At 37.3% G+C, this 11340-nt stretch overlaps 2 protein-coding genes across 6 annotated transcripts in view; both read right to left on the bottom strand.

Moving 5' to 3' along the window:
- The window catches only part of LOC136069296 (protein NDL1-like), a 4938-nt gene extending 4665 nt beyond the window's left edge, over window positions 1-273 (bottom strand). Inside the window, exon 1 of the mRNA XM_065777652.1 lies at window positions 137-273. Coding sequence (XP_065633724.1) covers window positions 137-273 — 137 coding nt within the window. The remainder of the gene's footprint in view (window positions 1-136) is intronic.
- Window positions 274-5559: 5286 nt separating this feature from the next.
- LOC112018324 (protein NDL1) lies at window positions 5560-9749 on the bottom strand. Of its 5 annotated transcripts, none has more exons than XM_065777686.1 (11): window positions 9565-9745; window positions 8098-8197; window positions 7857-7957; window positions 7635-7723; window positions 7331-7391; window positions 7162-7248; window positions 6998-7075; window positions 6798-6896; window positions 6618-6673; window positions 6360-6495; window positions 5560-6074 (listed from the first exon to the last, which is right to left on the bottom strand). In XM_065777686.1, exons 1-11 carry the CDS (start codon window positions 9622-9624, stop codon window positions 5853-5855), a joined length of 1089 nt encoding a protein of 362 aa, XP_065633758.1. In that variant the 5' UTR covers window positions 9625-9745; the 3' UTR covers window positions 5560-5852. The 5 variants fall into 5 exon arrangements, with proteins under 5 accessions (XP_065633758.1, XP_023906606.1, XP_065633759.1 ...); XM_024050838.2 differs by having other exon boundaries at window positions 6840-6896; window positions 9565-9743; XM_065777687.1 differs by having other exon boundaries at window positions 7857-7954; window positions 9565-9742.
- Between the last annotated feature and the right edge of the window lie 1591 nt (window positions 9750-11340).

Genomic DNA, 11340 nt, shown 5'->3' with positions numbered 1-11340 from the left:
TTAAAAAAAAAAAAAAAAAAAGAGCTACACTAAAAGTTTTTTTTTTTATTACAATTTTTTCTTGGAGGGAAGGGGGCCTTGATGGGCTGAATGGATGCTACTTCTAAGGCCTCAGAGCCCTTGCTTGCAAGATCACCTTTGGTGGGAAAGGGGAAGAGTGGCCAAGACTATCTCCATTCTGTTAGGAACTTCTTTCTCAGCAGGGAGGTCATGGGTGGCAGTTGGGGGCTTCATGGCATCAGGGGTCACTTTCTTGTTTGCGTTCACTTCCATTTCAATAACCCCAGGCTGCTCGGCCACCTCGGAGGGGTTGTCAGAGGAGGTTAGGACCTTGGCTGGATTGGCCTTGGCTGCTTTTGCCACCTCGGGGGCGGTATCAGTCCTAGAGCTGGTCGGGCCAGATGCTCAGATGGCAGGAGGGTAGTATACACTCTCTGCCTTCCTAAGTATAGAAGAAACCTCAACCCCAGCTTGGTTGAGAGCTTCATTCCATACTTGGATGTAGTAGTTCCTACATACCCCGGAGACCTCAGCCCTGAAGGCTTCCTTAGTCTCTACCACTCCTACATCATATCCTTCCTGCTCGGCCTGATCCCTGGCCTTCTCTGCTTGATCCCTTGCCTTTTCGAACTCCTTTAATTTCTTCTTTAAGGCAATAATTTACTCTTTGGAGGTGGCTAGCTAGTCCTCGGCCTGGTGAAGGAGCACTCTTTAACCTTCGGCCTACCTCTCAACGCTGTCCAAGGCAATTTCAGCACTTCTTTTATCCCTTTCTGCCTATTTAGCTTATTCTTAAGCTCTTGATTGCTTTTTCCGGCCACGTGGAAGGCATCCACGGCCACTATTCATCTCCCTTCTTCCTCCTTCATTTGCCGGTGAGAATAGTTCACCATCTCTTCGGCCCTGTACGTGACTTGAATAGCCTGCCAAGGAGAGAAGCATTTAACACAGGAAGAAAAAGAAGTAATGAAAAATAAAAATATAATAAGTGAAAAATAGCGAGGGGGATAAAGGATTTTCATTGCGAGGTCCCTTTTTAGACTAAGGAACACCTCATGTTTCCTCATTGATCTAAGGTCGGCCATATCCTTGGGCAACAACAGAACCTGCTCCACTGAGTTTGCCACATAGCCTACCTTGCCCCCCTAGAAGTCTTTTATAGAGGTATCACTTGGCAGAGGAGCTCCATCCAACTCCAAGGGTGGGGCCTAGGCTGGGGCTGCAGCTCGGTGGTTACCCTTCCTCTCTCTTTCGCTGGCTGACCTCGCCTACATACCTCTGAGCTGCTAGGCCCCCCTCTGAGGTTCAACTTCCTAGGAGGGGTGGGTTCTTCCTGTTTCTACCACCTTCTTACCCTTTTTTTCCCTATTCCTCTTATGGTCAACGAGATTAGCTCGGAGGGGTTGGGTGGGTGGAGGAGCAGGAAGCCTGGTCTAGGTTGCCTTCCCAGGTGCATTTCCCCCAGGCTGGGACTCCAATATTTCTTGGAGAGTGGACCTATGCTTGCGCTATATTCCCATATCGTCTAATATGCTAGTAGCTTCTTGGTTATGGTTGGATTGGGCTGGGAAAGGATGGCCGAGGTCATTAGTTGAGACTTTTGGGGATAAAGGCTGATTAAACACCTCGAAATCGTCTTCCAAGTTAGAAACTTCAACAACCTCTTCCCTTTCCTCGATCGTGGGTTGGGATGGGGTTGTCTCCTCCTTGGCAGCATGTTGGAAGGACAGTGCTACTTTTGGTATGCCTTTAGGGATAAGATCGGTGGTGAGAGTGCCTTCAGGGATAGGACTGATGATGAGAAAGCCCGAAGCAGCAACACTAATCTGATAAAGGTGAGGGTCCTTTGATGATGCACTTCGGCGCCTAGTAGCTTTTGGAGATAGGGGTGTAGCTGAGGATTAGATATGCTGCTTTAAGCTGACCGTTACTGTGGACAAACACCTCAGCTTTTAGTATTTTTTTCTAGGCTTGGTTGATTGACAAGGCTGAAGTTAGGCATGGCAGCATTCTTATTTGCATAACCATTGGAAAAAAAAAAAAAAACATTGTTAGCAAAAAATAGAACGAGTCAAAGGAAAACTCATATACAAATATTCAACCTAGACCTAAAACCCCACCTTGTGTCCCCTATCTTGTCGGGCAGGGAAGACCATCGTGCCACTCCCCTGAAACGATTAAGAATTCCTTATTTAGACCTTTGTTGGAATTAGGGAGGCATTGGATGAGCCTAACCTCAAGGTACCTAGATTTTAGGTAATACCCCTGCCTCTTTAGGTGGTGAAGGTTCTAAACCCAGTTAACATCATGATGGGTAAGCCTTAAGCCCATTTTCTCATTAAGGGCGTCTATACTCCCCAAGATCCTAAACATGTTTGGGGCACATTGGGTAGGGGCTAACCTGTGAGCCCTAAGGTAATCCCTAATGACAGTGCCCATAGGGATTCTCATCCCTCCCTCTACAAAGGCAATCATTGGGATTACCACCTCTCCCTCTTGCTTTCTCTCATGCCACTCCCCTTCCTTACAATACCTAATTGACACTCTTGGTGGAATCCTATACTAAGCTCTAAAATTCTCCATATTCTCTGCAGAGTCTACCAAACAGGCGAATCTACCCATTTCTAAGAGAGATTTGGAGATGCTAAGAAGATAAAGAGAAACTACGAAGGCCGAGGAGGAATAGACATGAAAAAAAAAAAAAGCAGCTAGAGAGAGTAAATGGAAATATTTATAAAGATTTACACGAAGAAGAAAACTCTCCTCAGACTGGCTCTTAGTAGGTGTGAGGGCACGAGTGAGTTGGGTAAGTTTGCAGGTTTAGTGTATGAGTGCTAAAGTGAAATGAATACCAAAGTGAGATGAATGATTGATTCGGGCAGTATTTATATAAAAAAGATAGTTACAAGTGGGGAAATTCCCGCCCAGGTTCTAGTAAAATCCTCAGCCGGTGGATTCACATCGCGCCATAGAACGTGGGGAACATGGAGCTGTAAGAATTTAATGAAGGCGCATCTCGTATACCGAAGCGTCAGGAGTGTACCTTGGGTAGTTAAAAAGGCATCTGTGCAGTCAGAGATGATTTATGATAAGCACGGAGTAACTATAGTGACATCAAAATCCTTCTTTCTTCCCAGGGAGCCGGAAAGAAGAATCTCGAGGGGTTGTTGTAGGGGTGAGAGGCCCAGGAGTACATATCTATGTATATATTGGGCCAGGAGCCCAATCCGAGGACATTAAGTAGTCCGAGAACGGGTAAACATCTTCCTAACAATCCGTGTTGGTAAGTAAAAAAGTGAAGTCTGATAATGGTCATCCAAGAAGGTGTGCGATCTGACATTAAGAGCAATGTTCCAGACAATTTCACTGTTGACGATAAGTATCAGGAAGGAACATGACAAAAGGGGGCTGTGAAATATCTAAGAGAAAGCTATTATCACAACATTAAATGCTTGGCAGCTAACTTTTTAGCTGCATTTATGTGGAGAAGACCCCTGAACAGTGCTGTCTTGGCTATCCCAACTCACAAAGGGCCTGAGAGGGTGTCTGATGGGACAAGCACTCAAGTGATAGTTTGGGCAATCAACAAATGGAGGGCTAAGATCATCTAAAGGGAGATATATAATGTAAGAGACCATCCCTAGAAGGGGGAGGGAGAAATTAAGAGAAAAATACTGTAGCAATCAAGAATTGAACTTGTAATCAAACTTGAGAGAAATATATGAGAATTGATCTTCTCGAACTGTGTCGAGGACGATTTTCTTTAGATTAAACCAATCTATCTTCATTTTTTTGTCATCTAAATTTACTTTACTTGTTGTCTGATTCATTAATACCCAGCTTTCTAACTTACTCTCTACAAATTCATTGTATTGGGCCTTTTGGGCCTAAGTTCATTCATCCTTTGGGCTAGGGATTCAAATTGCATCCTTACACCAATGTTTTACTTATTATTATTCTGTCCAAAAAAATGCAATTATTTTTCATATTTTCTAATGTTTGATAAGATAAGTTCAACATCCCAAAATAAGTCTAGTGTGCATACTCATATAAATTTTTTTGTTAATGCTAGATTAGATATAGCCCAAGAAAATAAAACAAGTCTATTTTCTAAAAAGATGTTTTTAGAAATAGAGAATTTAAATAAATAAAAACAAAATTTTTCTATTAAATCAAGCATCATTATATCTAACTCAAACTCAAAGCCAATGTCCAACTTAAACTCATCTTTAACTAATCGGTGACTTGTGCATTGTTTAATGTAACAAAAAATTTCTCTCTATATTATTATTTTTATTTAAATATGAAAATTGATAATTATGGTTTTTATTAATAGTAATTTATTACGATTTTTTTTTTTTGAGAAATAATTTATTACTGTGGGGCCCGTGGGCCTGATAGCCTCGGCCCATCGTGTAGCAGGTCCAAGGCCCATGCCGAGGAATACTGACTATTCAAGGCTAAATTGGGGAAAGCCTCTTTTCCCAATCCACGCCGAGGACCTCCTCATCCTCGGCCTGACAAGGATGATTTTTGGGAAAGACCAACCCCAAAGTAAGCTGTCACCCGCGCATTTAATGCATTCACCCAACCCCCCTGGCCGCATTAATGAGGAGATAACCCCTTAGCAGGGCAACGTTGGTCAGAGTGAACCACTTGAGTACTGATAAGGCCTCTGATGGGACGGACGGCCAGAAGAGAGACAAATGGATGATCAACAGATAGAATAAGGAGATAGGAAGATGAAGACTATATAAGAAAAGCAAGTAAAGTAAAGAAGGGGGGGAAAAAAAGAGAAAAGATCTCCTCGGCCACGGGCCGAGGAGCGTCCTCCCAGTTGTAAATAAATTCTAAGTGTTTTCTTTCATAAAAGAGAGTTCATGCTTGATGAACGACGGTCAGCGCCTAAACCTTTAACCCACTCTCTATAAATTTATTGTTTGTGCTGGATTGGGCTGAAAAACTCATTCGTACTCAGGGTCAATCCAAATTGAGTCCCTACAATTACGATTAAGTTTGTATTTAGAACTAAATATTCTACTATTAGTCATTTTTTGGTATATGGATTGCTTTTTCTTTATGATAAATTTGATAGATACAATAAGGGAGGAGATTTGAATCATGATCATTTTTATTAGAAACGTCAGGGTGTGTCAGTGTTACAAAGCTCATAACATGTGTGTGTGTATATATATATATATTAATTAATGAGAATAGTGATGTTATGTGGTTTCAAAAACTTACGTGGGAGATAAGAACCAAGCGAACCATGAACCATGTTTTTATTTTGAATAATTATTTAGATTTAGATTGAGCCATTGTTATTATTATTTTTAGCCTTTTTTACTTAAAATAAGTGGGAGATAGAAGATGAAAACTGGAGAATACAAACAAAGCTCTTCAGTTATTATTATTGTTGTTACTACTTGAAAGGGAAGGCAGTCAATTGCATGGAACATAAATTTTGTACATGTAATAGACTTTGTTTGGGATCTGAAGGTTATTATTTCGTTGCAAGAGCATTAACACGCATGTTTTCTTCGTGATAGACTTGAGACCTTAAATAATAATCGGGGAGTTCCTCTCTGTTATTGATTGCTCGTCATCATAAATAATCTCAGTCCATTACAGAATTTACAGACACAGCTCAATGATTTCTTTTTGACTACAAATGAATGAATGCAAGACTCTCCCTATATATATATTCTGTAATATTCTTCCTTCTCTATCTACAACCTCTCCAACCAATCTACCCACTATAATTGAATCCAAAAACCAAAAAAGAACGAAAAAATTGAACATCTTTTGAATCATACGACTCATATTATGTCCAATTCTACCTCTCTCCTGCTTTAAACCTCGAGGGAAACACGGGTCTTTATTGGTTTTAGCTTCAAACCCATGCTTTCTGGAGAAAGGAGTTCTGGAGAGATGCAAGACGGACTGAGAGGGCTCCTTGGGCTGTCACTGAAGTAGCTTGGCCTGTACAAACCATATCCCATCAAGAAGAACTCCATGGGTATCAACATTGCATGCGGCTGCTCTTCTGTCACCATTGACCCACAAGCCTGGACCTGCATAAACAACACATCCTTTAATATACACAGCCTTTGCAGATTCATGCGCATTTATTCAATTACTTTAGACGTAATGCTAAGCATTGGATTTGGATATTGGGAATAATGTGGAACTCCGTATATTCTGAACCAAAAAAAAAAATCGTCTATTAAATTCTCAGCAGTAAAAGATATCATACTTAGTTTGCAAAGACAGATCAATCAGTAAAAAAGTCCAGCTGTTGTTAATAGTGCACAATTACATCATACTAATATTCTTAGATAATACTTCGTGCCGCATACCTCAACTAAGGCACTAAATCTCCGGTCCAGCTTTGAGGTCATGTGGAGAGCCTCGGAATGGAAAGGAGAGCTATCCCCAACAAAAATTAGTGTACGGCATTTTAGACTCTTCAGCCCTTCGGTAATGTCTGGTCGCCTGCAGGTTGGCAAAACAAAATTGCAGAACATAAACATATACAGTCAATTTTATCTGAGAAGATTTTATAACATGCACGCAAAGAAGTACCAGTGGAGAAGCAGCTATGGCATAGTTTTTACCTATTGATTGCTTGAAGAAACCGAAAAACATTTATACTCTGCCTCTCATCCAGCAACTGAGGAAACAAATATGCCATGGGTATTAAACAAGTGTCATATTTTAAAACTCCATTGATTAAAAAAAAAAAAGGAAATGGGATGGGAGAAATAAAGGCTATCAAATTCCAGTAAAAAATGTACAGTTTTGAGTAAATGAGTTTGAAAATAAGCAATAACACTGACTCTTCTGCATGCTTGAACTATATCTGATTCTGGAACTCCTGCACTACCGCGAACTTCCTGTTACAATTTAGAGCAACATCAATAATTACCCAGCCCAACAAACCCATGTAGTATGAGCAAATAAATTACATATGGTCACAGTTGAAGCAGTGGAATACCTTGCTGAAATATCGCTGAAGCAAACACTCTTTCAGTAAACCACACATGCCATAGAAGTATAGCAAATTTGATATCACCTACAGATAATAAGCAACCTTATATATAACATTTAAATCTATGCATGTTTAATTGTAAGAGTAACAGTAAGGTATGAAAGAAGAACCTTATTATAAAACCATTCAGACCAAGAGGGTGCTTTGCATAAAGGGGACACAAGAATCAAACCAAGGACACGTTCCCTATATTTTAACTGTAACATGAAACTCTGATCAGTGGACCAAATAATAGATGTTTGAAAACAAACTGGTCACACCATTCAGAAGGATACATACTGCAAATAAGGTTAGGATGTAGGCACCCGCCGTTACCCCCATGCACATAACTGCACCAAGCCTGAACAAGCATGTAATCATGTAATCAGAAACCTAATTACAAAGACAGGATCTTGTCTGGGAAAACAACAGTGAAGACATTTTATGCAAAAGTCCCTTTCTATACCTTGTCTTGTTAACAAGCAGCACTAACACAGGCACAATGAGAATATCATCTTGCATACTACTCAAGTCTTGAAATTAAGAGCTTTAAATATCATAAGTTAACAGCAAACCATCACAAATAATTTAGAACAATAGTTACCCAAAAAAGTTGAGAACCTCAATGATCTGATCTGCTAAATCATCAACAGAAGGCACAGGATCTTCAGGACAAATCGCAGCTGCTCCTAACTGCAAGAACTCTTGTGAAAGTTCCAGAAGAGAAACTATGTGAATTATCAGTTTTAGTGCATGCAATATATTTTCCAGATACAAAAATCAGCCAAATTATCAAAAGATGCAGTCAAGTCAACCAATTACAGACCTCATGCCCTGGGGGACTGATATGGTAAATGCAGAAGTTGTGGAGTAACAAAGAAGCTGCTTCGGGGCAGAAAAATAATCCTTGGAAACAAGACACATCTGCTAAAAAATATTGCTAATTAGAACAAAAGCGTTTGAGTAGATAAGGAAACAAACTCACACAAACTCAATTATATGTTAAGTACTAATTTCAATTATAGGGTCAACTACAAGGCCACATCAACTGACCACAATACACTTACGATTTAAAGCTAAATCAGGATAAGTGACAAGCGCTGGCTTGTCTTGGTCTCCATAGACTATGACAGACACAGAACCACAGCCAGTCCGTATAATATGTTCCTGCAGATGATAAATTCAATTAAACGTGTTATAAACAGAGAAGTAAGCACAGAGTTACTGCCTACATGCAAATCAACAGGTAGAGGTAAAATTCCAAGAAATCATCAAACAGATACACTTTAAAACTGTTTTATCACCATGATATCTTCAGACTTTGGTAGGTGTTTGTGAGGGAAAAAAACAAAAAGCTTTCAGTTCATTAAGAAGAATCATTTGTTTTGTATATAAACCCTACAAGTAAGAGTAAAACAGCAGCCTTATCCAGAGAATTTAATTCCCTAAAAGCGCTTCCCCATGTGCATTTAACCTTTTTCAGGCTACCCCAGAACTAACCTGCCACATCATATTGATACAAGATAGATGAAACAAATGAGTAATACCTGATATTCAATCATTGTATCTTTTTTTTTTTTTTTTTTAAATTAAAAAACGTGGTGACAGTTAAAAAGGGAGGCACGGAATCTCATATCTTAAAGAAGACATTGACTTGACTTTAGACCGATCAAAGTTACAATAAAAAATAGTAAAAGGGACCGAAACATAAAAGAACCAGCTAGATTTCTCCATATAATACAAAGAAGCAAGACAAGGAAAGCTAGGCTTAGGTTTCTTCAATTAACTGTAATCACAAATTGATCCAAGGAATGCATTCTTCAAAGCATCAAATTTCTATGACCCTAACAAGCATCATACAAGAAGAAAAGAATCTCAACCCAAAAAAGAAAATTCTATCAACATCAACAGAGAAAAAGGAGAAAGATAAAAATCCCCATAACCCAATTCATTGATGCCATAAAAAAATCAAAGGAAGGTTCACAAACCATTATTTCCAAAAATATTCAATACTTCCTTACAGAAAAAGGTACAAAATGAACATATTAAAGGATATACCATTTACCATAAATCTTTTTTTTTTAAAGAAAGGAAACTGCATCAACAGCTTCACCAGAAGAATGGGTTTGTGAGATTGCAAAATTAGGAGCATTTAAATCATAAAAATACAACTGGGTCCATAAATGGATAAAAGAATCAATCAATATTACCATAATGGCAGCAAAAACAAATCTGAATGTAACATTTCCAAACCTGCAATACCCCAAAATCAAATCTTTCTATAGATAGAAATTGAAAAAAAAAAAAAAAAAAAAAAAAAAAACCCATTTTGCAAGGACAAAATGCCAAAAAGAAAACAGAAGAAACATTCACAAATATCAGTTCCCATTTCATTTCCAACATATTTCCTCAAATCACAAACTCATTCAAATGCAGCACAGCATAGCAAAACAAAGCACAAGAAACCCAGAAAAGAAAAGAAACAAAGATTGAAATTTAGACAATGCAAAAACAAAGAGAGAAAAAAAACGAACCTTCCCACCAAGATGGATCTTCTCCACATCAATGGAAACGAATTCGTTAGAATCAGCCATGGCCGTAGCTCTCTCTCTCTCTCTCTCTTTCTGTCTCAAAGCCCCTCACAGGCTTTCTCTCTCTAAAAAAACTCTCTCTCCCTCCCCCTCTCCCTCTCTCTCTGTTTTTTGAGAGAGCATAGGCTTTTTGCTTCGCTGGCTTATATACCAAGCGATTCTCTCTCTCTCAAATTTACGACTCTCTCTCTCTTTGTGTGACTAAAAAAGGAAAAAAAAAAAAAAAAACTTATCCTACGGTTAAGCATCACCGACGCTATGTAAGACCTTCCGTACCAACTGAATTACTGTGACCTTTGGTCAATATTCTTTTTTACCGTAGATTATATATAGTTCCCAGTAGCTACTACACGTAGCCTAGGCTGTTTGTTATTTTCACTACCATCCAACCCCAATACGCTGCCGTTTTTACCTTAACCATTTCTTTTTTTTTGGGTTTTTAGAAGACCTTAACTTGAATTCGAGTCTTGATACAATACAACCCCAATTTGCTCGTTTCACCTAAGAAATAGTAAATAATGTCTGCTAGTTTAAAATTAGTTCATCTATTTTTAGTGTTATTACTATTTTAAAGGGAAAAAGAATCTTTTCTCATTTTGTAGTTTTTTTTTATTTGTGTTTTCGTTGGGAACATTTAGAAGCATTGGTTAAACTATAAGGATTTTGACTTTTCATTTCATAATAAATATCTAGAAGTTAAAAAGTTAAAATATAAAATTAGGTTATTTAGAAATAAGTACATTGTTTATTTGATTTTTGTCTATTTGATTTAATAAGGTTTTTAAATAACATGACATCATATGTGCTTGCAGGTGGACGAAAATGAGTTCTATTATTACTTTTTCAATACGGTACCTATTATGATTAAAATAATTTATTTTAATTATTCTAATATGGTGATTTCAAGAAACTGAATTGGTAAATTCTTTTTCTCTCAAATAAGAGATATAAGTTCAAATTTTGTCTTACACCAAACATCAATTTGTGTCTTAATTTAATGTTAAAAAGTCATCACTGTGAAGAAGTGATAGATAATAAAAATAAAATAAAAAACTGAAAGATATACAATAATCATAAATAATATACCCTTAAAAAAACATACAAGAAGTATAGTAAAATTTTACATGAAAACCATATTTTTATGTAACTTCTTTTTAAATTATTGATATCTTTAAATTATGTTTCCTTAAAAAGTTAATTTTTTTAAAAAATTAACAATTTGGAACAGAAATGAGTATATCTATACTACTATATAAGGAGATTCCTCCTGTTTGGACCAGATTATTTATTTATTTATTTATTTTTGGTTCTAAAATACCCTTACACTATGTTTGAGTAGGGTAAAACTAAAGAATAGCCCGATAAAAATATACTTCTAACTCTTACTAAAATATTATCTACAAAATAGGACCACAATATTATTTTATTTTATTTTACAATTTCAAGAAAAAAAATTCTAAATTTTAGGATTTTAGAATCCTCTACTAATAGCCTGCTAAACATGGTTTTACATTAAAAAAAAAAAAAACCATGTTTTAGGTATTTTTATTTTTAAAAGTTTGCCTATTATTTAGAAGGAATTTTCTCCATGATTTTTAATTTTTTTTCTTTAAATAAAAGAGAGAAAAAAAAAAGAGCAAATTTTAGGTTTTTACCCCTAAAAGCTAGTCTATTATTTAGAAGTAGTTTCCTCCATGATTTTATAATTTTATCTTTAAA

The sequence above is a fragment of the Quercus suber genome, unplaced genomic scaffold (genome assembly GCF_002906115.3).
Source record: "Quercus suber isolate HL8 unplaced genomic scaffold, Cork oak 2.0 scaffold_161, whole genome shotgun sequence".
Lineage (NCBI taxonomy): Eukaryota > Viridiplantae > Streptophyta > Magnoliopsida > Fagales > Fagaceae > Quercus > Quercus suber.
Note: the sequence above shows the minus strand (reverse complement) of the source record. Positions and strands in the feature narration are given on the sequence as shown.